Raw genomic sequence first — 27,846 nt, forward strand, 5'->3', positions numbered from 1 at the left:
CTATTGCTTAAACATTCTTATATTGTAATGAAGACAAAAATACACTAAATTCAACACTACAGAAGAGCGTTTTTCTGCAAGTTTGCACCTGCTTTGAGTTCCAGTCCAAGTTCTTTATTGACATTTCAGAAAGAACGGAATTAAATTCCCTAACCTTAATCCTTAGATACCCTGTCCTTATTCCCTAATTCCAGCATGTTTAATTCTCAAAGAAAGCCAGCAATCGGTGTAGTCCTTCACAATGTTGCATTTAAAATATATTCCAAACTACCACAAACATTGTTTAAAATGGCAGCATGCCATTTGCAGTAAAATTTGTCTATAATAAACATCCTAGTCAGCATAATTCATGTGAAACTTGGGCAGGTGTTAAATTTCATGAGGCATGTCAGCCAATGAGACGTCCACACCTCCCCGTTCTCAGATCCTGTCTGAACAGTCAAGGCATTAAGACGGCCAGGAAGTTTTCACACTGCCAGTTTCACAAAGGAGTCCAGAAAGAAAAACATACGATTGTAGCACACAGCTTCATACTACTGAGAGTGCATATATACCGGTGAGTGAATTTTTTTTCTTTCAATATTATAAAAATTAAATTGACATATAAGTGAAAGGACACTGAACTCTCAAAAAGGTAGTATGACTTGAGCAATAGGTTAAGAGTAAGAAATTGATTTTACTATAAACTTTAAGTGTGGTAAGATCTAGTTTAAATGTGTTGTATGTGTTAGTACAGAAAATATCTAGAATATAATAAAATCTGCAGGAAAAAGAACTGACTACTGTCCCCGGATTGCATAAAAAGTGGTATTTTTTCTGCATTTGGCAATGCTTGTCAAAGTGTAACATGCATAAATAAATGCTTCTGTCTGTAGAGCTCGAGTTAAAAATAATGAAAAGATGTACTACAGGTACTCGGGGGCTGTTAAAGCAACATCCTAGACATGTGGGTTAAGATTTAACAAGGACAGGTAGATAAGAAGCAACTGCCACTCCTGTGATAGCAGAGGTCTGTTGCAACAGATGAAGCCATAGGGAGTGTGCGAAGCCCGAGTTATTTTTAGACGTGTTTAAGGAAAATAAGTTCCTATGAGTTCATCAGCGCTTGGCTGTCAAGCAAGCAGCCTGACCCATAAAACATGCTGTGAACTGGAAACAACACTAAAGCATTCTTGAAATATTAGAGGAGGGGAAACCAGCTAAGTAGTGTGTTCAGTCACAAAATATGGCCCAAAATGGTCAATTAATAATGGCTTCAAAACATATTTTTATCTTGCAATAAAGACAGTGCAGGAATGTGCTTCTTTAAAAAGTCTGACTTAAGCCAGACATCAAGATTGTATAGTAGGGCATAGGGAACAGGACACTCTCCAGGGACCTACTGCAACTTTTGGTTCATTTAGCTCCTGGTTTTCACAATATAGTCTGTCTGTCTATGTTCATAATGATTATTAAAAAATCCCCCTTGGGTTTTTTTTTTTTTTACATATTTCTGTGACTTTTCATGTCAAATAAAAACTAGATTATTAAATTAACCTCAAACAAAAACATGCAAATTTCCCCCTCCAATTGGAGCTTGATGAAATCCAAAGTGCAGTGTTGCCTGAATAGATTTTTCTTTTGACTAATTTATCAACTTGCACAGAAAAGATCCAGGGAAAGTAGTATGGTGGGAAATAAAGTTAAAACATATTTCCCATAACTTTAAATGTGGTCAAGTATTTTTTCAAGAAATGTACAAAAATGTGTTTTTTTATGTTACCAAGCAAATTATTTTGTATTTATTTAAACAGGCGATATAACCTTATATTGATTTGCTTACCATGTTAATTAAAAGAGTGATTGCAAACTCAGTGGTTCAAAAATGAGAACAGCACCAGTAACATCGCCAGTAGCGGCCCATTGGGGCAGGTTTCCTGCTGCCCTGTACTATATATTTACAGTATATTTACTGTAGTTTCTTCCTTTAATTGTAAATAAGTTTGTCCGGTTTCTGTTTTTATATGAAATAACCATTCTTACTGTACGATATGCTGCAAATATTGAGAGGGAAAACCAGATTATGGAGATGACAATGTGCAGATATACCTTTATTCGTCCCACAGTGGGGAAATTTCACATTCAGAAATTTTGCATATCAGAAATGCATGTGCTACAAAAAAAAAATAGAATAATAAAAAAAAAAAGTCTTGTTTTTACATTGCTTAAGTTAGGTTATTTATTTAATGTTTTGAGATGAGCAAAAAAAATGTATTGTAAATCATTTTAGAACTGTGCACCTCACATATGGCAGGAAACACACCTGCTGTTTCAGAGGTAAAACCACTCGAAATAAGTTTCAGTGTATGCTGGATTTCAAGGTTCAACTGCCTACTACAGGCTTTCTAAAAAAAAAACTCTAGACAGTACTGTATAGCATAAGTCAATCGAGATAGCATCTCAGCTTAATTCTGTTTGAGGATATGCCATTAGTAATGCAATCCTGCCACATCACATCCTCTGTGTATAAGCTGCCACTGCCTGTATGACATGTTTGATGTCTGAAGTTTTGCGTCTTTTCTTTCCACCAACACTGGGACACTATTAGAGCAAACAAGTGAGACAAACCGATACTTGTATAACACTGTGCAAAGTGTATGTGTAAATGTGTATAACCAACTGTAAATACAGGCTAATGGCACTATTTCATTAATAATATTTTGGTACAAATGTTTTTACCCAAAAAACAATTTTTTGACTGCAAAACTCATGTAAGGAGGTTTGCATTATGTTAAGTTTGTACATGTGAGATTCTCACCGGGATACTTCAATTAAGGAAGTGTAAAAAATTGACATTCTGTGCCATTCATATGAGGATTGGTCTTCTTTTGAGTCTGGTTCCTCTCAAGGTTTCTTCCTCAAGCCATCTTAGAGCTTTTCCCCTGCCATCGCTTATTCACATTAAACTTCAAATTATATGGGGCAAACTTAGACACTAAACTTTTAAGTTTTATACAACTTTATAAGCTTTTTATCTCTGTAAAGCTGCTTTAAAACAATGTCAATTGTTAAAAGTGCTATACAAATAAAAAATGACAGATTTTCTAATGACTTTCTTCTTTATGAGAATATATGATAAAGACAGAATACGCAAACAAAACTCTGAAATGTGTTGGGCAAGCAATAATAGTGTAGCCTATCTGATCTAATTCGCTCTATGAACATTGACACAGAGTGTTAGATTAATACATGTGTGTAGACAAGATACCAATTCTATAAAAACAGTTACATGCAACGCTGAAATTAGATAAATCTCAAATAAAATAGTGTAACTAACCATTCTTAATATTTACACTAAAGCAAATCTCTAAATTAAACTCTTTCTATATTTTTGTGATATAATGAGGTTAATGTTGACAGCAAATCAAGACCACCTGCTGAACGTTTTAGAGCTTAATCTCAAACCACAAAAAAAGTTTTTGATTCCACTGCTGAGGAAAATAGGACTCATCGAGAATCGAAAACTAAACAAAACTGAATTGTTTGTTTACTGCTCACTATTAGTGGGAGGATCTTATGCCAAGAAAGAAGGTTGCCAACACTTATCAGTGTGCGTGCATGTGTCATCTGTGCACTTTGTTTCAAAGTCCTTTCATCGACCACCTTCTCTTTCATAAAAAATACGTAAAAGCAGCGCCATTTAGAAAAATCAGGGTCATGGCAGTAGGTGAATTCCAAAACAAATGTGCACATCTGCAAAATGAATAGATCTACGCAAGAGTGTCTCTTCTTCGTTTGCGTGTGAATCCCCCACTTGCTTCTACTCAAATGTGTGTGTGTATTTCCTGTTCCTTCTCTGTGCGTGGTCTGGGGCTAACGTAAGTCTTATTCTAATATTGTTCTTTCTTTTTTTCTTGTTTTCTGATTAATCAATTGATTTGAGCATGAAGTCCATATGTGATTGTGTGCTTAGAAAGTGTCACAGGTCTAGTTTTAAGCTCAGACTCTGATATACTTTGCCTGAAGAGTTTAATAAAATAAAGCATAATTTCTAAAGTATCCCAGCAAGGCATTTGTATTTCTCAGTACTGTGTGCAAATGAATGTGGAAGTGTCTGTTCAGAAGTGTATGATTTTATAGTGACATAAGTGCAAGACAGTTGCATAGCTAACAACTATGTTGTGTCAGAGCAGGGTTTTAGGTTTAGTTTTTTTCAATGAAATGTTAATTAAGAAACAATAAACAGAAGAACAAAACCAAAATTGAAAAAAAAAAAAAAAAAAGAACTTTGCTTAGTTATTTTAGGAATAACACACTTGGGGCCATGCAATAATAACCAAATAATCCATGCCGGTTAGAGCTGTAAGTAAATGATTTTCCCATAACAGCATGGTTCCTGCAGTTTTATTCTATTTATACACCAATTAGCAAATAATTCAATTTTAATAATAAATAAATTCCAATCCAATTTATAACCCAAAATTAATATTTATATAGTAAAAATGTATAAAAAGTTGCATAATTGCATATGTTGCATAACATGTCCTCAAAACAAGTTCCTATAATATATAGGTTTTTCAGAATATCTCATCTTTCTCGAACATTTACCAATAAGCAAAATGGCCAAAAATTATTATTTGTTAATGTCTAATGACAAATCAATAATAATCCAGCTGTCTTAATAGAATGCAAGTAAGTTTATTGAATTATCCTACTGTAATTCAGACTTTTACATTAGCTAAAGTGTGCCCTACGATGACATTTAAGGTTTGAGGGATTTAAAAGTATAAAATATTGCTCTGCTCTTGCAAGTAACATTTATATAATGTTCCTTTAGGCGGTCCATAAAAATCGTTCGAACCTCTAAAACTAGGTTTTTGTCATAAAAAAAAATTTATTAACAATATAAACAGTCTTTATGTTTTGCTGCGTCCACTGTGGTCGTCAGTGCCAACGAAGTTCTCTTGCCTAGTGGCAGAAGCTCACGTGCTCTACTTCTTGCAGTGAAGTTACACGGAACAAACAAATGCACCACACTGATATTTTTAGAACATACACTTTATTTAGGACATAATAAAACCAAATAAACCAAAAGTAACACATCCATTTATGCCACCTGGCGTTGAATTTGCAATAAGGATTTACGTGAAAATATGTGGCGTTCCCCGCAGCTCTAATAGGCATTTTGGTTTCTGAACTACAAAATAATTATTGCAACAATGAACAGTCATTCCTTGATTTGCTTTATCTTCATTTCTCTTGAGTTGAATATCTCAGAAAAGAACAAAAAGTACATGTTTTATGAATCACACCTGGGAACCATTTCTGAGAAGAAAGTGCACAGAGAATAAATAAGTACTTATATGTTATACGGAGACTCTGGTGCTGTTAAAGCAACATGACTGATACGTGTTTTAAGATTTAATAAGGACAGGCAACTTTGCGAAGAGTGCAAACTCCTGTCCTGAACACGTTCCTATAGTTGAAATCTCACTGACATTAACAATTGATGGACTTCCAAGATTACTTCTATAAATCAGAAAACTTTGGATCAGTGATTTTCTTTACATTTTTATCTGCTGGTTATTAGTTTTTAATAATGTATAGCATTAGCCGTACATGTTCCAGTGACATGAGCTTCTAATATGATAAAATACAATATGTTACTATAGCAACGATTACATCTGAACAAGCACATGAATAAAAAAAGCACTGTGGTAAGTTGTAATGTTGCGAATAATAATAAAAAAACAATAGATAAAGAATAAAAAAGGAGCAGTATGGGAAAGAATAAGTAGACCGTTAATCGTTGATAATTATGAATGACATTCTTCCACTTCAGTGTGATGGCCGAGTTTCCAAGTTTATTGAGGGGTTAACGCTGAATTAACTGGAATATGACGCAAATAACCAGAAGCAAAGAAGTTATGTTGAAAATGTTGTGATTATGATTGATGGTGGTGGAAGAACAAGTTTTTCATGTTGGTTAATTAACTAGATCTAATAATGATTGTTATAATTGTATTATTATGTTTAATGATCACATTGGAGCAAAAAAACAGGTTAACAATGTTTTTAGCTGGACTACAATCATTATATTAATAATTATTACAATAAGATGAAACATTTTAAATAAAGTATTTTTTGTGTCATCTGAGACTCATGCATTGTATGAGAATGTATCGTTTGAGATATTTCACTTCAGCAGTGGGTAACTGGATGAGGTATTAAACACGGTAGGGAAATTCCTTGCTGACACCTCAACACTGTAGTTGCTGCTTAAATGTTTTAGTCATCAGTGTATGTTTTACTACTTTTTTTTTCTGAAGCAATGCTTTGCAAATCTGTTTGAAACATTCAATTTAATGTCAGAATGTGCATTTGCATTCACAACAATGCCACAATGCACACAACTGTAAGCCAACAAACCCAATCCTTAATGATAATATTGCTTACAGAGTAACCACAGATGTTTCTAGTGCGATATATCTGACATGCTAAAGTTTCACATCCTCAGAAACCCAACTCATCTATCGTTTTAAAGCTGTCCTGTAGTTATAGTCCTTAGCTCGTTCCTTGTTCTATGGATGCTGAATTTGCTGTCTATAAAAAAACCAAAAGGTTTATTACCTTGTTTTTACTCTCACTTCTCTAGAACAGTTTCTGTGCTATGTGATGTGTCGTTTGTGTTTGTCAGTTGGTGTCAGCAAAATCTTTTGTCGAGCAGGATGTTCTTAATTTGGTAACGTGATATGAAAATGGCACTTATCTCTAAAATTTTCATATCCTTTCTTAAATATGTCACATGGGCTGTGGTTAAATTCTGTGGTAATTCATGTCGCTGTAAGTCAGTCAGGAGTCTGAACATTCTAGACAGTGAGCTTTTAGTTATTGGTTCCTGTTTTTTTTTTGCTTGCTACCTTGACAGGACTGATTGAGTTCACAGCCACTTTAGAAAGCATGCACAAAGAATCAAAGAGGTCACTCAAGAAGAAGTACAGATACTAATGTTTTCAAAGACTTTTGTAAAATTTGAAGTGGGCTCTGACATGTACTTAAGTAAAAATTAGTTATTACTGCTACCTATTTTAGTGTAACGCTCAAAACGGACATAGTAATATATTAATATAAAAGATAAAAAAATGTTACCTAAAGAATTTACCCAGACTGAACAACCACCATATAGAACACACGCAAAGAAAAGATAGTGATGATCAGGTGATCAGCCATACTTCTTATTACCTTCTACCTTGCTTGTTGTTAGCATCATAGACTAGCCTACATCTGTGGTGATTGATAGCCAGCAAATTATACATCTATTACAAGAAATAAGTTGATGGGCTGAAAACAGTGTCAGCACTTTGTAACAGGCTTTGAAGGTTTTTCACAATAGGAAAGCTTTCAGGGCAGAAGACTTTGTGCTTTCTGGTTTCTTGATAACATGACAAGCTGAAGTTTTAAATTCACTTGTAGATCATAACAGGAAATGTTCATTTTATTTTCCCTCCTCCAACAAATAAATTCACTTTCACTGTAGGCAAACATTTCTAAATACTTAGGTATGTTCCATGTAAGGTATGTTTATTAGTGCAATGTACATGTATGCACAAGTATGACAGAGCTCTTGTCAAAATGTTGTCGATTAAGAGAAGTCAAACACTTCGGGTATTAAGCTTGACACTGTTTTTTTGCTCCACTGTGTTTTGTTGTGCAGATTTATTCATTATCAGTCAAAACCTAGTGCTGTTGTGTTATTTAGACAACCATGAACACATGGTAACTATTTGTTCATGGAGATTGCAAATAATCTAGAGCCATTTGCCATACATGCTTCTGTCAGAATTAAGCACTTTTTTTCCAGTGTCAGTTTAGTTTTAGCACATGAATTCTGCTGATCTCAACAAGCAATGACTTGAACATGACCTAGTAACATTTACTTTTGGCATTAAAAGCAACAAGACCCACATTTCAAAAAATGAGTAATTATGCTGAAGTATATATATATATATAATATATAAACTCCTTGCACAGAGAGAGTAATTGGTTGTTCTATATCGCTACAAATTTTTAGTCTATGGAGTTTTGTTTGGAAGCTTCAAGTATACATGTTTGACAATTGTAACAAGTTCTGGGAAACTTTCAAAGACTAGTTAATAAAAATGTTACCAGATATGATGATTAACTTACCATTATGCTTTAATTCAAATGTCCAAAACTGTAGTGGGAGAATGGGCAAATACAAAAAATCCATGACTATATCTTTACTCTGTCTGTAGACCCCAAAGGATTTAATGTTGGATCATGAAAAACATTATAACTTTAATACTGTGGTTTAGTACACACACCACATACAAACTCAACAAAGGTTTGAAAATAAAAGGCACCTAAACCAGAACTTAAGTAGAGGTGCTTAATAGCAGTTACACAGAACAGGTTTGAATGATATTTAGATGGCGTGACATGGTCATGTGAAATAATGCGGGCTGATGGGTAGTGTGGTCCAGGCTTCTTTGGACTTTTCTCATTGGCAATAATAGACAACGTTTTTCTTCTTTTGTCGAACCAACAAGTCAAAGAAGAAACATATTTGCGACTGATTACATTCTGGTGCAGACAGTATAATGACACTAACATTAGAAGTCTTGGCAAATTTTGTCACTTCATGACCTGGTTCTAGCTTCACTCTGAGTTATTTAAGTCTGATTTTGTCACATATCAGGGACATGACATTAGCCCAATTGAAATATTATAGCGGGTTTAAAAAAAAAAACAAGAACAAGTTTAATGACTTTCTCAAATGCTGATTCTTCAAAATGTAACTAAAGAAGAATTTAGGAGGAAATGTTGACAGAAGCATAAGTTTTGTGGGATTTTAGAGCACCAACTAATGGACCTCAAAGCACATCTTTTCTTTTTGCCACACGTAAGAATAGACATGGAATAAATACAGAACTGAAACGCTTGATTTAAAAAATATCATTTAGTCAAGTGTGTTATAATATAAGTAATAGCTTGATGCCTAAGTTGAGAGCTTATTCTATAAAGCTCAGCCATAATAGTTTCGTATTAATATCACAAGGTTACTAACAGGTAGTAGAACTTTTTTTTTGTTGTTTTTTAGTTTTTCCATTCAATACTGTCACCAACCGTTGTTGAGAACATGGCTAAAGGTTTTATTTGTTTTGCTGGTTCACTGAATGGTGACCATTTCCATTAATAGCAAAGACTTTAAACCTGTACTTATAATCACGAACAATAAACAATCTCACTGTCTATCACACATTCTGAAAGGGTTCAGTGCAAGAGCTCAGTGTGAGAGCAACATGTAACGTATGTATGCTATCGTTTTTGGAAACGGGCCTATCTCTGCATGGGCTGTGGACACTTGCAACTGACTCATACATGCTCCATGAACGGGCAAGTCTCATTTCCTCCTTCTCTGCATCAGTACAACTTGAATATAAAAACATATCCATAGCTTATCCACTCTGCCTCTCTGTGTTCCCTATTTTATTCTGTATCTATTTTGTTTTGCTTCATTTTAATAGGCCTTTTGTATCACTGGATCTTTTGAATGGCATTGTTGCATAACCAAGGTTTGTTTTAGTAAGCCCATGTGTCTGCATGGCAAATGTTCTACCACAGATTGGTATCATTTCATAGGTACATCATGGCTCTAAAACTTCCTTGTATATGTAAATAAGCATGTGTGTGTGTGTGTGTGTGTGTGTGTGTGTGTGTGTGTGTGTGTGTGTTGCATGTACAAGCAGCAGTGTAGCAGCTTAGTTCAGAAGGAAACACATGGAAAGAATAAGGCATTGTAATTTTGCCCAGTAAATTTCCCAGCTATTGAATAAACAGATGTTGAAGCTCTAAACAGATTAAAAAAAGAGGGTTTTGGAATTGAAAACAGAAAGTTTGCAGGAAAGGTCCATAGTGCATCTGTTTAAAACTAGAGGTGTGCATTGAGATTGGAATCAAATGGGACCGTATATATAAAAAAAAAGTTCCATGATTGAAAGGCTTTTATTTACATCCTGGATTTAACTTCAGATAAGAAGTTCATGGCACAAACAGAAACCCGAAGCTTTATAATTCACTCAGTCTTTAGTAACATTCAGGGCAAAATATGGATACAGATATAGATATTTGCAATGCTCAAATAGATATACAGTATTTGTTTCTGCTTTTTGTTTTCCATCTAGTGTGCATCTTTCATTTAATTTCAGACCATTATTTTCCATCCTAATGTATTACTTTATGAATAGCAGTGGACAGAAATCAAATCTACATTAAGCAGTTCTCTCCTGACGTTTTCTAGTTTTTAGTTACTGAACATGAAGCTTTAAGGGACACCCAGCTCCGTTGTACAAAACTGCACTTGTTAATAATAAAGGGGTATTAGGACTGAGGCCAAACAAGTGTGGAAACCCGAAAGAATAAGGCTAATTCAATTAGAATTCACATCTACAAGAAGATATTAGCCAATTTATTTAGTTGCTTTGGCTTAAGAAGAAGCTGTAATCATAGGCTCGGGCTGGGCTGATAAATATTCCCAAATTGGTTGCGCTTATTATTTGACCCAGAGCAGCCCAGCACACTAAATTGGATGCATGGGGATTTTATTTGGCCTGCTGAGGTTATTGCAAGTGGAAAATTTGCCCCAGCAGTCTGTGATCAGGAGTTGTGTTTTTTTTGCTAAAGGGAGCTCTGCATTGTCTGATTAGTGCAGTAAATGAGCGACTCTCACTGGCTGTGATGACCTGAAGTAACCATAGAAATTATCAATTAGACCAGAAATAAACTTCTGCTTTCTCACACCTTTTTTTTCATTACACACAATAAAGAAGGTCAGTAATTACAGAATGAGACTGTCTGATTATATGTAACAAGCAAACCAGAATATTCTTTTTACATTTGATAATATTTTCACTATATTTATTTCATTTATTCGGAAAACACTGCAAATACATGATTGTACATTGTGTATGTTTTTGTTTTTTTTATTTATAGTTAAAAATTAGCATATGAAATTATTAATAACCAGATACTTAATTTGAAATAACCAGAAATTCCTTCATTATTGTTGTGATGACTTGAATTTTATGAACATATTTACACCTGTTTACACTAACACCTTTTATATCATCTCTATTTATTTTGCTGGGGTGGAGGAAAAAGTGAGTAGATTAGAAATGGCCTCAGTATGAATATGATGTAAATTTAGAGGTAATAAAGATATTTTGGTTTGATTAGCTAGCTAGCTAGTAATGAATAAACAAATACTGTAGCAAGGCAATTGTTTAAAGTTCTTAATGTTTTATGCCATTCATCCAGTTATTTTCAGTAAGTGCTGGTCAAGGTTGTGTTGTATATGGTGGATATCTGTCAGAGATGGAGAGCAAAGACAGATGAAGTCACAGTAAAATGTTTTTGTTGTTTCTTTTATAATGAACAGGCGGAAATATCCAAAACAATTTAAAGGTCAAGAGGCAAACAAACGTCAGGCAATCAACAAAACGGGGACTAGGATTAGGCAAAGTTTTCACAGCAGGAAACTAAACAAAATGTAGATCAGGTAAACAGACACAGAGAACAGGTTTGGCATCATCAAGTATATGTCACAAATGGATTACTTCATGCCAGACTATGAAACACAAGGGTTAAAATGTACAAACAATTTAAAGATTAAACTGACACGAGGATAGACAAGGCATAACCAAAGCAAAACAAATGTAAACAAACATACCATAATAGCATGCAGTATGGCATTGTAGGTTGTAACATGTATTGAGTGCTTCTTTATGGGTATATTCTCTGCAGAACCCCTCAAGGGAACCTCACCACCCAAACCTTTAAATAGTCCCCTAGTGGCTTGTCTACTTTGGATAAAAATGTCTCAACAAAACCCCAGGGCCCAAGCCAGGCATTAAGAATCATGTTGAAATTGTATGGATGAGCAGGGGAGCTGACTTGGGCTATATATGTTAAGAAGGTGGCTGTGTGTAGGTCAGGTGTTGGAGCATTTAAGATCTGGTTGTGGCAGATGTGGGAGGCATAGCATGAGTGGACTGCACTATTAGCACTGGGAGGGAGCTCTGAAGCAGAAGCTGGCTTCTAAAACTTTGGTTGAAGCCAAGCTGGGAAGGCCTACTGATCAACATGGCCATTTCAGAGTTGTACACTTCTCACCCTAATGTTGTATCTAAATTATAGGCAAAGTAATCTGTCAGAAGTCGAAAGTAAAGACAGACACAGTCACAATTAAAGCGGCAGACAGACAAATCCAAAACACTAGGCAGTTTCAAACCAATGGAATGGATAAAATAAGGCAATCAACAAAAACAGATCAGACTAGGCTATAGTAAATGTTTGAAACAAAAACTATTAAATGGTCAGAGGACCAGGCTTTAATTTGATGGCAAATCAAATGGCACAAACTGAGCAAAAATATAACTGTATAAGCAAAAAGGAGACAGCCGATGACACAGCATAGGTGGAGACAGGACATTGCAATACACGTGGCAAAGTAAACAAAGTAAGCACACCATAGCATTTCAGGCTATTATGCATGCTGAGCACAGCGCTCAACACGATGGGATAATTCCCTATAGCATCTGTTTGTGTTTGTTCATTTTTTTGTTAGAAAACTGTGGACTAAAATCCAATTTACATTGTAGGTCAGACTTATATGCAATGTTCTTTGGAATAGGCTTTAGATAAAACAGTTACTGATAAGGAATGAATGAACGTAATTACTTTAATATGTCAGCATTATCTAGTTATACTACAACCAGTTAATTGTATTGAGAGTAAGACCCTACTGTTCAAACAGGCATGTGCAGTATGCACAAATTTCTTATAACTTTATTCAGTTATTACAATGGATATTATGGCAATGGACACTGTCTAAAAGCAGCATTGCAGAAATCTAAATATGGATTTAGATTTACAGTGAGGAAAATAAGTATTTGAACACCCTGCTATTTTGCAAGTTCTCCCACTTAGAAATCATGGAGGGGTCTGAAATTGTCATCGTAGGTGCATGTCCACTGTGAGAGACATAATCTAAAAAAAAAAAAATCCAGAAAACACAATGTATAATTTTTAAAATATTTATTTGTATGATACAGCTGCAAATAATTATTTAAACACCTGTCTATCAGCTAGAATTCTGACCCTCAAAGACCTGTTAGTCTGCCTTTAAAATGTCCACCTCCACTATATTTATTATCCTAAATTAGATGCACCTGTTTGAGGTCGTTAGCTGCATAAAGACACCTGTCCACCCCATACAATCAGTAAGAATCCAACTTCTAACATGGCGAAGACCAAAGAGCTGTCCAAAGACACTAGAGACAAAATTATACACCTCCACAAGGCTGGAAAGGGCTACGGGGAAATTGCCAAGCAGCTTGGTGAAAAAAGGTCCACTGTTGGAGCAATCATTAGAAAATGGAAGAAGCTAAACATAACTGTCAATTTCTCTCGGACTGGGGCTCCATGCAAGATCTCACCTCATGGGGTCTCAATGATCCTAATTAAGGTGAGAAATCCGCCCAGAACTACACAGGGGGAGCTGGTCAATATACCTGAAAAGAGCTGGGACCACCGTTTCCAAGGTTACTGTTGGTAATACACTAAGACGTCATGGTTTGAAATCATGCATGGCACGGAAGGTTCCCCTGCTTAAACCAGCACATGTCCAGGCACGTCTTAAGTTTGCCAATTACCATTTGGATGATCCAGAGGAGTCATGGGAGAAAGTCATGTGGTCAGATGAGACCAAAATAGAACTTTTGGGTTATAATTCCACTAAACATGTTTGGAGGAAAAAGAATGATGAGTACCATCCCAAGAACACCATCCCTACTGTGAAGCATGGGGGTGGTAGCATCATGCTTTGGGGGTGTTTTTCTGCACATGGGACAGGGCGACTGCACTGTATTAAAGGGAGGATGACCGGGGCCATGTATTGCGAGATGTTGGGAAACAACCTCCTTCCCTCAGTTAGAGCATTGAAGATGGGTTCGAGGCTGGGTCTTCCAACATGACAATGACCCGAAGCACACAGCCAGGATAACCAAGGAGTGGCTCTGTAAGAAGCATATCAAGGTTCTGGCATGGCCTAGCCAGTCTCCAGACCTAAACCCAATAGAGAATCTTTGGAGGGAGCTCAAACTCTGAGTTTCTCAGCAACAGGCCAGAAACCTGACTGATCTAGAGAAGATCTGTGTGGAGGAGTTGGCCAAAATCCCTCCTGCAGTGTGTGCAAACCTGGTGAAAAACTACAGGAAACGTTTGACCTCTGTAATTGCAAACAAAGGCTACTGTACCAAATATTAACATTGACTTTCTCAGGTGTTCAAATACTTATTTGCAGCTGTGTCATACAAATAAATAGTTAAAAAATCATACATTGTGATTTCTGGATTTTTTTTTTAGATTATGTCTCTCACAGTGGACATGCACCTACGATGACAATTTCAGACCCCTCCATGATTTCCAAGTGGGAGAACTTGCAAAATAGCAGGGTATTCAAATACTTATTTTCCTCACTGTATGTCCCTAATGAGCAAAACAGAGCAGACAGTGGCATGGGAAAACCCCTAAAAGGGAAATCCTCCTCTTTTGGGTGACCCCGCATTATGGCATTATGTTTTATTATTAGCACGCCCTACACGCACCCCTGCCATTTTTCATTAATGTTCATAAAACACTAAGATTTCTCATTGAGTAGTACATCCAGTTGCTACAGTAACACTTGCCCTATCAGTGTGCACCGGACAGGCGCAGTATGCCTATGGCATCATTTCCATTCATACCATTAGGTTGTGTTTTGCTATTTAACAAAGCCAGTTTACACAAAAAATCTCTGTTATCATAAGGGAGTAAAATGAAAAACAATGGGCATCAGGAACAACCACCAAAGCATAGGAAGTAGTTTGCATTTGGGAACTGTGCTTGTAGTATTCTATTCATCAGAAGGAAGGAAGCGCCATTCTAAAATAAGCAGCCACCTGATGCTGCTGTGTACTTCTCTTAAATTATGGCTCTAAATTACCTGACATCTGTTTTAGTAAAGCGAGAGAGAGAGAGAGAGAGAGAGAGAGAGAGAGAGAGAGAGAGAGAGAGAGAGAGAGAGAGAGAATAAGCCAAAGCAAATGTAATAGTGCCCAGGAACAGGAAATTCTGTTCAGGCAGCTGTTAGCCTTAGATACATCTGCATAGTGAAATAGTAAGAACAAGGAAGTAGAACGCTAAACAGTGTCTGGGTAAGGTTGTTTGTGTGTGTGTGTGTGTGCATGTGCAGGGGTGTAAATCAGTCATTTGAAACTGTCATAAGCGTCACTACCACCTTTTGAAAAATGGGCTGTTTGTCTTGACAACAAAGCTGTTTTGAATCATCGAGCTCTCGTTAATGAATCACGAACTGGATCATTCAGTTTCCACGTGAATTGACAAAATCAAAAAAGCCCTGTTGTGTTTTGTTGGGATTTTGCGTAGCAGCTTCCTGTTTAACAGTGAATAATAATTACTTATTGCATGTCATGCCTGCCATTTTATTTAAATTATTTTTTTTTTAATAAATAAATACAATAATGAACTGTCAGAGTATCACTAACCCTTATCTCTTATGTAAATAAGATTAGCTAGTGTTTATGCGCAGCTGAGCTGCGGGTGATAACTGATTTTTATCACATGTTCCTCTTGTACTGGAATTAGCGTGGATAACTTTGCCTCACTTCTATGTGCATCTACTGTACATGTCTGATTGGCCAAAAACAGACAACATGAACATTCAGAATTTATGCTGAGCGTTGCAAAAATCAAAGAGTGTCACATAGAGCCAGCATGCACTATGCCAGAGAGTGCATGTCTCCAAAGTTTCCCATGGAATATGCTTCCAAAAGACCTCGCTGGATGGAAATTCAACTGACCTCATACTGAGCATGTTTACCAACCCAGGGATACTATTTGCTTATGAATCAGAAATAATTTTGTTCAAAATTGACATTGACATATTCCAGCTTTGCCAAGATTTAATCTGAATGCTGTAATGTTTATTTTTTCTTTGCAGATTAAAATGATGTTGCGGCTACTTCTTTTGACTTTGCTTCTTACAGTCAAAGGTAGGGTCTGTCTGTCTTTTTAACAATATTGTAATGTGCTAACCCTGAAATAAAATTACATTATTCATTTGTAATGTTTATTTGTTTGCTTTAATGCACTAAGATTTAACATAACTCCCCATGAGGCCAATTGCTCAAAGACCTACACCGGACCTGTGGTGATCTAAGCCCTCCATACACTCAAAATATGCTCCTGCAAACCCTTTAACCCTTTTTTATTTATCTAATACATACTCAAAACATACAGTATGATGAGTTATTTAGTAACCTAAGTGCAACTTATCAAAAAAAGGCAAGCAGTTATGAGAATAAAGTGTTTACATCTAAACCTACCAACAGGTTTGATCCCTAAGATTTGAAGGCTATTAAATGTGAAATTCACCTGGTATTTTTGAATGTAGTTAACCAGAAATCATTTGTTTAAATACTTAAATGTAATGTACAAGATCACATATATTACATTACTATCCTGATAAGTTATTGTAATTATCTAACATAAAATTGTGCACCTTACAAACTTAAACATGTATTTTTTATATTAATAATAATAAAATAATAAAAACACTATATTTTGTTAATATTATTATTATTATTATTAGTAGTAGTAGTAGTAGTAGTAGTATTAGTATTATTAGTATTATAAGTATTATTATTAGCATCATTATTATTATTATGATCATCATCACAGATCAAAAGTTAACTGTTTTGATCCCGAGTCTCCATTTCTATTGATTTAGGTTTGGTTTCATGCCACCTTTTAGAAAACATTAAAAATATTCAACATACATTAGTGTGGAGGGATTAATATAATGTGTAATGATAACATAAAATACAAAAATACTCCCTTGAAATTCCACAAGCTAGTTTACTACAAGTAAATAGCTAGCTAGTATTGTACATTCGTGGTGGTAGCTAGCATTGTCAATAAAATCAAGAAAATATCTTAGACTCTTCTCAGAGTCTGTTTATCGTACAGGGCCTCATTTCCTCAATGTGTCTTCGTTCCTTTCTATAATATCGATACATGGCTAATAGCATAGCATAGATAAGCATGGTAGTATGAGAACTGTACACCGGTTATGATTTACTTTAATTACCAGTTGCTTTTAAGAGCCAAAATTTCTGGATTTTTTTTGTTGGCTTTGGTTTCAAATTGAAAACTTGCTTTAATCTTATTACAGATTAAGAAGTAACTTGTTAATGTTTTACTTAAGGTGTGAAATTTGTATGATAATGTTAGATAGACATGACAACCACCTAGTGAAAATGTGTGAAAGCTATCAAAAATAATTAGAAGGTTTTTCTACACAAGCACAATCAGAAGGTTTTTCCCACAAGGATCATTAGAGATAGAGCTGGAATGGCAGGTGCACATAGGGCTGCTTTTACCACCATATTCTATGTATTCATAAATGAGGGTAGAATTAAGATGTGTACACAAAGGTCTAATGTATTCTTTTTTCCTTCTGTCATGTCCTCAGCTGCTATGTCAGATATCAATGGTTCAGGATATGGGGAGTTTCCTGGTAAGTTCATTTCTAAAATCCTTGTGTTTTACAACATGGTAGACTTAGCATTAGCTTAACTTGGAAATTTTTTTAAAGTACATCTAGTAAGAAAATTTATTATTTCAAGCTTATCCCACCAGGCTGAGATTTTCCAACCTTTTCATCTTTGTTTTTGTTTTTTTCTTATTCCATCTTCTTTTATTTTTTCCCACCCACAGATGATGAAATTGAAGAAGAAGTCATCTTAGAAAGTAAGCATTCTTTAGTGCCAGCAGCAGATGAAGCATGAAGGCAGGTCATTACTGTAAGGTCAGCCATCATGTTAATTCATGAAAGTAATCAGTTAGCCGCTCCCCAGATGAACCCGGCTCCCTGAACACTGCCGTCTCTCTGCCTAACACGCACTGTCACTCTTCATCAAACTAAGATTGCCTTCTGATCAAATCACTGAGCTGTTAAAGCAAGAAATGCACACCTCTGGCTAAATTCGCAGAATTAGCATGAGCTGAAGCAGGAAATGGGAATTTCCATCCTGAGAAAATACATGGAAAGAAAAATTCCAAGAATTATGAAGTGGCTCAAAGCATTCATAAGGCATACCAGGTTCACACCGACCATTTTGTTGTGTACATTTTTGGGTGTGCCTTTACAATTTGCATGCACAATATATTGCCTAGTACAGTAGATTAAAAATCATTTATACTACAGCACTGGCTGTAGTTCTCCATTCTGACTTATTAATGTAGGTGGTGTGAATCTAATCTCTATAACAAATATGGCTGATGTGCCTTATAAATCAGCATTAATTATTCAGCTAAGCTCAAAAAGACCATGAAGGCCCCAGTCCATGGAGTAATACAAGTTCCTAAAGTATGGAGACATACAGTTTGCTGTAGAAATGTAGAAACCTTAACCAGCAGTGTATACAATTAGTTTGACAGCAGTAAGATTCTTGAATGAGTTTTACTACTTTTTTTTTAATATACAGAGATTCACAAAATGCTCTACGCATTATTATATTAGAGAAAAGTTTTAATTTTAGTGAAAAAAATTAATAATGGAAGATGAAATAACTAAATAATGGAATATAAATAACCCTTCTGTAATAGAATATACCATCCTATATGGTTTGAAAAAACAATATATGGATTACAATGAAAGGTCATTTATTACTTACAGTAATATAACAACTACAGACATGTAACATGCTGGCAGTCAAGTTTATTTTTATGTAAACATTTATGTTTGTGTTTTTTTTAATGACATATTTTTCCTTTTTGTTTGAAGCAATCCGTCCACCAATTGGTGCAGAAAAAGTGATGAATCAATTTGAAAATCCTGATGGTAAAATATGATTGACTCTCTTCACTGATACTCAGATTCATTTAATGCTGCATATAAAATGTCACAATACATTTCAATATAAAGTGAGTGATGATCAATCTGTTGACTCTGTTGATATCAAACGCTTTTTCTTTTCATATGTGTTTGTTTGTGTTGTAGATGGAAACATGACAATCATTATCATAGCAGCAGTGATCGTGGGTGCTCTGACCATTCTGTCTATAATAGGTAAGAGGCACAGAGAGCCAAGTTGGATAATCATTAACAGTTATTAGTATGTGTTGTTATTTAGGTTCCCTCTGATGTGTGTTTGTGGTTGGCTTATGGTCAATATTCCCAGTATACTATAAATGCTAAGATGTAACCTCCCAAGAACCCTTTTATTAATTTCATAAAAAATAAAAAATCCTTTTATAGTAACTCACATTCCCTTACATCCACTAGACAGAAACCGCTCTTCCTTCACCACTTCTGCCAAACTTATTCTTATTCAAATGACCATTCTACCCATGTTAGATTATGGAGACACTATATATAGGGTTACTTGTAAGTCCACCCTATGCTCTTTACCATTCTGCTATCAGGTTTGCCACAAATGCTCCTTTCAATACACACCACTGTGCTTTATATTCATCTGTTAACTGGCCCTCCCTTCACAATCGCCGTCAAATTCACTGGTTTACCTTCATTTATAAGACCCTTCTCGGCCACTCACCTCCTTACTTAGGTCACTTGCTGCAACTAAAGCCTGTCACATATAACACCCGGTCCTCACTTCAGTTTCAATTAAGCATTCCTAAAACCAACTCTGCGTTTTGTCTTGCATCTTTTCAATCTGCTGCCGTTGCGACTGGAATGCTTTGCAAAATACTCTCAAACTGGATAAATTAATTCCAATTTCATCCTTTAAAAATATTATATCATATTTGTTCATGGATATATGCAGTTACTTCTCTACATAATTTTGTTTGAAAATGTATTTATGTAATTGTTAACCTGTATGTATTTTTAATGTTTTGTATTTTTTTTTAGCCCTACTTCCCTTTCCCTAAGTGTTTTTTTTCACTTGTCAGGCTGCCATTGTAAATAAGAACCTGTTCTTAATGACTTGCCTGTAAAAATAAAGGTTAAAAAAAAAATGTAAATGTAAATGTAAATCATTCAGAAGGCTGCTTTTGTGAGTTTTGATCTCAAGTCCAAATATTACCTGTCAGATAACGTAGTTTGGTGTTTGACATTATGGTATAACAGTTCTAGACTTATTTACATTAAAAAAATCATGATAACTGATTATGCAGCTCAGTAAATATGCTGCTGATATGACATCGAAATTACACCCACTATATTTTACAGCTAGAGAGAATATCAATAATTATGCAGGCATTATAGTGTCATAACCTTACAATAGGTTTTTTTAACATCATATAAATATTAGAATTAAATAAAGGAAAATATATCTCTGGCATAGAGGAAACTATTGATTGAAGCCACTGATGCCTTTGGATACAACTGTTTTAAGTGGTCAGTTGTTATAACATTTATACTGCAGTTGCATGTAGGTATCATGTAGCACTATCAACACTAAAAGTACAATAAGCAACTAGCAGAGCACGTTAATGAGGTTTACAGTAAATATGAAATGTTAATGATTCTGTAAAACTCTATATTCATAATATAGATGTATTACACAGATTAGGGGTGTAACACTATGCCACTATCTATCTTACATGTTTAGTACTTCTATTATCTGAATATGAATCTTTGTTTGAAGTGGGCATGGCATATTTTTTTTTTTTTTTTTTGTTACATAAAATATGAGCGCTACTATTATGCCAACAGTAACGCACACACAAAAATGTCTTGCTTTTGACAGTTCAGCAACCTCAGCAACATCACTTGAGTTCAAAATTAATCTGAACTAGACATCTGTTTTTTTAATTACTCTCATGCAGTTATTAATGTAGTTTCTGTCTGCCTGCAATAATTTCTAAATAATTCAGCTGATTCTTATTCCCAAAGTGTACCCAAAGTAGGAGGAACATAATTTAAACTACCTTGACTCAGACCAGGGGATTCCTAATGATAAATGAATGAACAAATGCTGTGAATGTTTAATGAATGTGGTCTGTGTTTGTTTCACAAACTTTAAAACAATATTACACTATATGGACAATAATATTGGGAAACATGACTTTTCCAGCCACATATGGTTCTTCCTCTCCACAAAGATGGAAGCACATAATTATATAGGACGTCTTTGGGTGCAGTAGAATTTTCCCTTCATTTGAACAAGGAGACCAAACCTGTTTCAGCATGACCAATGCCCCTGTGCACAAAGCCAACACCATGAAAAATTTCACTCTAAAATCTAGTAGAACATCTTCTCAGAAGAATGGGGTTAATTATTATGGAAAATTGAAATAAGATGTTCAAACTGCACATGCACATTGAATGGTCAGGTGTCCACAATCTTTTCTCCATATAGTGTATATTTGGTTATAATGTCAACTTCTTTTTGCCAACAAACAGGAACATATATTAGTCTGTATCTAACAGATTAATTGGTAAATGTGCGATAAAGAACTCACTTTCTTTTCTTTCCTACCCATAGCTGTAGTTCTCTTCAAACGTCATTTGCAGAGACGGGAACAAGGGTGAGAAACACTGTTTGTTTATACATACATATCTGCCTATCATAGGTTGAGAAACCTCAGAACACTTGAGGGTACTGTGGGACAAAACCAATGACTGCTGAAAGGTAGATGATTGGCTGATTGGAACAGGAGCTATACTGCCAGCTCTGCTAAAATAGATGATCTAACAAATTACTCTTTTCTCATGCATGTATTTCATTTTGCAAAGGTTTAGTGCTCAGTTCAAAGCCTAATAACATTAAATGTGCATGATTTATTGCCTGTCAGCTGAACATCTAATGAAAGCTCAGCAAAATCCTTTACACAATTGTCACCCTTCTCTTGTGCACACTAATTAGCAAGTTTCTTTCTCCTATACTTTATAAACAATAAATAATAAGCAATTGGCAATATTTCATGGTTAAACAAACACCTGTTTGTAAAGCGCATTTGAGCATTAAACCCCTTTCATTGTTCTTGCCTGAAACACTGTCTCATTGAGCTGTGCCCCTTGAGCGTCAGAGTGCACTAGAACACATATTAGGTGACACATCGTTGGCCGGGTTTTGTGAGAACAGGGCAGGAGAGGACGAGCAGGAACAAGACGAGACCTGCAGGGTTGGAGGAACGTGCCTCCCTCTGCAAAACAGCAAAACATACAAAAAGAAAACAACGGGACACACTGAACTGAAAATCAGCAGTGTAAATCATATGTGACAGATAGAGTGAGTGTCGGGACTGCCTGAACCAGTTAGCCTGGGCCTGAAAGAATAACAGTGCTTCAGGAACGTCTGAAATGAAGGGTGGAGGAAAGACGGCTAGCTAGAGATAGAGCATGGAGTTTATTCCGTGAGTGCCGCCTTAAAGTGATCTTTTAGTGAGAAATTCAATATGAGCAATGTTCCTCTTAACGCAATTCTAACGCAATCCATCACCTGACACATTTCCACTTTAACATATAACTACAGGTTAACACAACTGCAGGTATGAATCATCATACGTTTGCTTAAGATAGTCATATTTACTAACAAGCAAACAAACACGTAAAAAAAAATTCTCAGCTGTTTCATGACTTACTTTCCACACACACAAAAAGGTAAATAAGAAAACAAATCAATAAATATTTTTATAGCTCAAAAAAAAAAAAAAAATATATATATATATATATATATATATATATATATATATATATATATATATATATATATATATATATTTTTTTTTTTTTAATTTAAAAGTAAATAAGACTCAATTTGCATTAGCCTGTAAAATGTCACTTGATCCAGCATACATTTTTTTTTTTTTTACACTTAATTTCATTGTGAATAAATCCACATATTTTGTACATCTCCCTATTAGATAAATCTAAATAGCATTTACTTAAAATTGCCTCCTGCCTTACACTGTATTGCAGGTAACACAATAAATAAATTCTTATTCATCTTTTTCTACCCTTTTTTCCATTATGCAATATATTGGAATGCATTATTAAAATACACTGATCAGCCATAACTTTATAGCTATAACATTATGACCACCTGTTAGTGGGTGGGATAAATTAGGCAGCAAGTGAACAATTTGTTCTCAAAGTTGATGTGTTAGAAGCAGTAAAAATGTGATGGTTGGATGACTGGGTCAGAGCATCTCCAAAACTGCAGCTCTTGTGTGATGTTCTTGGTCTGCAGTGTTCATTATCTATCCAAAGTAGTCCAAGGAATGAACAGTGGTGAACCGGCGACAGGGTCATTGCGGCCAAGGCTTATTGATGCACACGAGGAGCGAAAGCTGGTCCGTGTGGTCCAATCAAGCAGACGAGCTCCTGAAGCTCAAATCGCTGAAGAAGTTAATGCTGTTAATGCTTGATGGGTCAGGACTGTTTTGGCAGCAAAACAAGGATAATACTTTACAATGATTATTAGGCAGGTGGCATAATGTTATGCCTGATCAGTGTAGTCAGCCATGTTACTTACAAAATCCTGCTAGGCCTAGCACTCTTTCTATACAGTATACAGCATCTAAATCATATTATAGGGCTTATTGTTGGTAACATTAGCCTTATTTATTTGAATATGCAGGAAGCACAAATTTGATGCGAGATGTGGAAACATTTGAATAAGTAAGCACAAACTGGCTGGCTTTGTTTATTTATAGTTTATACAAATCAAGTGTGAATGTGTTAAATTTGACTGACTATATTTACACTGACTACACATGAAGTCAGCTTTTGCCTCAACACTGATTTATCCAATTTGAATAAACATAATTCAAAGTCATTCTTGCTTATAGATTTTTTTATTAGGTTTTCATTGAACTTTTTAGATACGTCTTATATTCGAGTTATGCGGTTGTCTAAGTCAATGCCTTTGCCTCAAGCTCCCGTATTGCACAGTAATCGGTTTTACACTGTCAGCTGCTGTGACCTCAGCATATTTTCTAGCTTTCTATAAACACATTTTATTTATAAAGCTATCCTTCTTCAGCTTGATTTATTTTTTTGTCTTAAAAAAAAAAGATACTTAGCTTTTTTTTATTTTTTTTTTTATCAATGCTAAAATCTTTTGCAGGATTATATATTATCTGTAGGACATGCTGTTCACTGAGCTTGTTTCTCTTCTCTTTCTTTCTCTCTCTCTTTCTATCTCTTTCATTGCTGAGAGATAAGGAGACTGAAAAGTGGCTTAATCTCACAGCAACCTGAGACTCTTTGGATCAACACTGAGCCTGCCAGAACATGGCAGTGTTTTTAAGCATGCTGAGCTAATACAGACACCAGAAAAGACAAATAGCAAAGCAATAAGTACATATCCATACAATGCTTTACATGTACTCTAGACACATTAGGAAGAAAACGTAAGGACAATTGCACACATGACCTACACCTGCTGAGGTGGAATTCGTCAGAGGGGTGAAATAAGCACATATTTACACAGGGTGAGGGAAATCTATGTGTACTGGGGTTTGTTTGAACAGCCTGAATATGTCACCGGCTTCACAAAGAGCAGTATTCAGTCCGTGTTTTCGGAGCAATAATTAAATATGTTTCAAAAATGGAGCCGCCAGCAATAATAATGCTCTATGTGTGTAACTTGAACCACATAATACTGGGGCAAGCTAATTCACACTACATGGTCAAAAGGTTTATAGGAACATTGGTTTGGAATTTGTCAAATTACCAGTAAAAACTTATTTAAAGGAGCAGTGTGTATTATTATATGGGAGGCCCATTAATGTGCTTTTGCAGATTTTTTTATTTTTTTTTTGAGCCAACCGACCATTACAAATAAGGTAATTACAATTATATATGTTAAGTACAGGTAAAATTCACAACAACCTAGATGTATATTTATGATAAAAAAAAATAAACAAACTGCAATGTGTAGTTTTATGATAAATTTAACATCACAATTGTTCCTAAGTTGTCAAGGGCTAATTGTCAGTCTGATGTTGGAACATATTCTACTCTAAAGTTTCCAAAGTAGCACTGCTTCACATCAGGCCATTACATTGTTAAGTATTTTCCTTTAACAGCATGCTGGTGATTTTTTTTATTCCTTGTACCATGTTTACTGCTTAACTGAAGTGAAAGAAAAAGCTGTGCGCGGACCCAGATTATTTTGGCGTCATTGAAAAAACAGTTGTAACACTCTTTCGCTTTATTTGAGCTTTAATCACTTCAGCTCCCAGTGGCTGGTGCACTTTAACACAAATAAACCCGCCAAAATACCAAGCCAGATGCCCAAGTTTCATCTTCAAGACAGACAGTTAGGTGTGGAGGATTTGTTGCTCTAGTGTCTGACAATATTTTCTTCTCCCTCTGTCTCTCTTTAGAGTGTACAGCGTACCAGTGGAGCAGGGTGAGAAAGGAGTCTAAATGTGCAGCTCGCCACTTCTGCTTCTAGTATCTCATCAGGGACGCCTCGACACAAAAACAGCTCCATTAAAAAACACACTGTCATCTCTGGCCATCTCTTCTGTCCCACTTGCCCACTAATGCCTGCTGCAAAACCCGTTCATTACTCAGCCTGGCATTATCTCAAAGCAGACTTATTTTTTTTTTTTTTTTTCCTCTTCTTCTCACTGTCATCACCCTTTTTACTTGTTTTCAGATGAATCAATTTAAAATTAATGCATTCATTTGTTGCAATGCCATGGACCAAAGAAAGTTATGCACAACTGATTCCATTTGTTTCTAACCAAGAAAAGGTGTTTTATTATTATTATTATTATTATTTTTTTTTTTTTTTTTGGTATATTACTGTTTTATACGTGCTATGTGCTGCAGTGTAGCCCTCATGATTCTTTATCAGGTCCAAATCAGATGCACTTTAGACACCTGTGGCTAGTCAGAGCAATCAGATAAACTTCCTGCAAAACCTTTTCCATTTATACCAAGCCAGTTTTCTGCATATTTTCCAACTGCCCTCATCTAGAATCTCGAAAGCATTCAAGGGTGTAGAATCTTTTTTTTTATAAAAAACATCACACACAGTAACCGTAGATTAGTGCTGGCTTTTGCAAGAAATTTAACCAAATGGTGACTGAGAAATCATTGATGGACCTGTAGCACTTTTATTTTTATTTTTTTTTCTTTGCCTTTAGTGAAGTGCTAATCCACTGAACCTCTCTTTAGCACAAATATGACCCCTGAAATCTCACGATTTGAAAGGGGTCAAGTGGGCACTGGTTTTTCACCTGGGTCACTATTGTGGCAAGAAATATCTTGCAGGATTAACGTTTTGTTTTCCACATACAGTGTGTGTTAAAACAACTAAGCCAAATCATCTGTGCGTAGGTGAAAGGAACGTGTGAATCACACCTGCACAGGTGTTGAGCATTTATACTCGATTTTCTCGCTTCAGGTCTTTCTTTCAAAAAAGTGCTTTAATTGCATAGGCCTCTAGGGGTTTGAGGTTGATAGTTAAGCATGTGTGTGTGTGTGTGTGTGTGTGTGTGTGTGTGTGTGTGTGTGTGTGTGTTGAACAGTACTCATTAATCAGCGTAGCTTACAGTATAACAATCCCGTAAAGCCGCTCAGTGAACGAGTCCTTGCAATGATGCCATTTTTAAATAAAAAAAAAAAAATCATTTCAAACGAATGTAGCAATCATTATTTTAATTGGATTCTTCTTTTTTAGCACAAAGCTGCTCCTAAAATCCATTTTTTTCGTTTAACATTTTTCTGTTTGCTTTTCACAGAGTATTGATTTAACCCAAGATGACAGATTTCTTTAAAGTGCCTGCAGTTTGTCCTGTCTAAAACTGTTCTGTTTTTTGTTTTTTAAAGGAGAAGAACAAGGGAAAAGAAAACATTAACCATTTTATAACATTAGTTACTGGCTTCTAATGAGGTGATTTATTACAGCCCTTATGTATACAATAAAAAAAGGGTTGAGAGGAATATATAGTTTTTATAAAGCAAAACATGATGTGTTTTTAAAACCTCACGATGTCATCTGCCTTCAGGCACATCTCGCTGACATTTATAAGGATTTTGAGAAGTAGCACATTTGTTCATTTGTCAGTTATCAGGCTCTACTTTTCTTTTCACACTTTATTAACACTCATGATTTGAATGCTCTGGTTTTAAAGTGTGGTGTCGAGAAACTGTACTCCAACTGCTTTGTTAATATATTTTATTTAGTCATGTCTTTAGATTTTTTTTTTATAAGAAAATGTTTATACTACGTTGTCTGTAAACAAATTCGCTTTCTAATTACGTAAACTCATGTTTCAGTGTAGAGTTTACACCAATGTCTAAAGTTCCAATATTCAAATTGTCCCACTAATCAGTTTGTTGTTTTGTACTGTTGTTTGTTTGTCCCCTGTCTTAACCCCCCCCCCATCTGCAATTAATATTTTAGAAGATAATTCTCACACAAGGACATCTACAATGCTTCAGTGGCCTTAAACACTTCTACTGAATATAAATGTTTAAGAGATTTGTAATTCCTATTTTCATGTACAATCAAGATATCAAAATAAATATATATTTTTCTTTCTCTTTAAGTTTTTTTTGTTGTATCTGACATTTTTATTTTATCTTTTTGAAGGGATGAAAGCAAGGAAAAAGATTTCAATCACAAAGAGATGCTTAAATGCAGGTGTGATTTCAATCCTCAGAATGAGCCAGCTGTATATTTTGGACATGCTTGTACCATTTCAACATGTTTTCTTTCTTAGCCATGGAAATATTCTGGTACTAAGATTACCACGATGATAGCTGTTGTCTGCCGTCAGCATGTTCCTGTT

The 27,846-nt window shown here is 35.3% G+C and overlaps 1 protein-coding gene across 2 annotated transcripts; it reads left to right on the forward strand.

Annotated features, from left to right (window-relative positions):
- Window positions 1–398: 398 nt before the first annotated feature.
- Window positions 399–27,603, forward strand: LOC310729720 (uncharacterized protein). 2 transcript variants are annotated; one of them, XM_083548199.1, is made up of 8 exons: window positions 399–556; window positions 16,061–16,112; window positions 17,594–17,638; window positions 17,839–17,871; window positions 18,908–18,964; window positions 19,124–19,192; window positions 21,576–21,618; window positions 25,426–27,603. In XM_083548199.1, the coding sequence occupies exons 2-8, from the start codon at window positions 16,067–16,069 to the stop codon at window positions 25,466–25,468; spliced, it is 336 nt and encodes a 111-aa protein (XP_083404325.1). In that variant the 5' UTR covers window positions 399–556; window positions 16,061–16,066; the 3' UTR covers window positions 25,469–27,603. The 2 variants fall into 2 exon arrangements, with proteins under 2 accessions (XP_083404325.1, XP_083404326.1); XM_083548200.1 differs by lacking the exon at window positions 399–556 and adding an exon at window positions 3,568–3,857.
- Window positions 27,604–27,846: the final 243 nt, after the last annotated feature.

Source organism: Silurus aristotelis (genome assembly GCF_946808225.1).
Source record: "Silurus aristotelis genome assembly, chromosome: 8".
In the NCBI taxonomy this organism is placed as follows: domain Eukaryota; kingdom Metazoa; phylum Chordata; class Actinopteri; order Siluriformes; family Siluridae; genus Silurus; species Silurus aristotelis.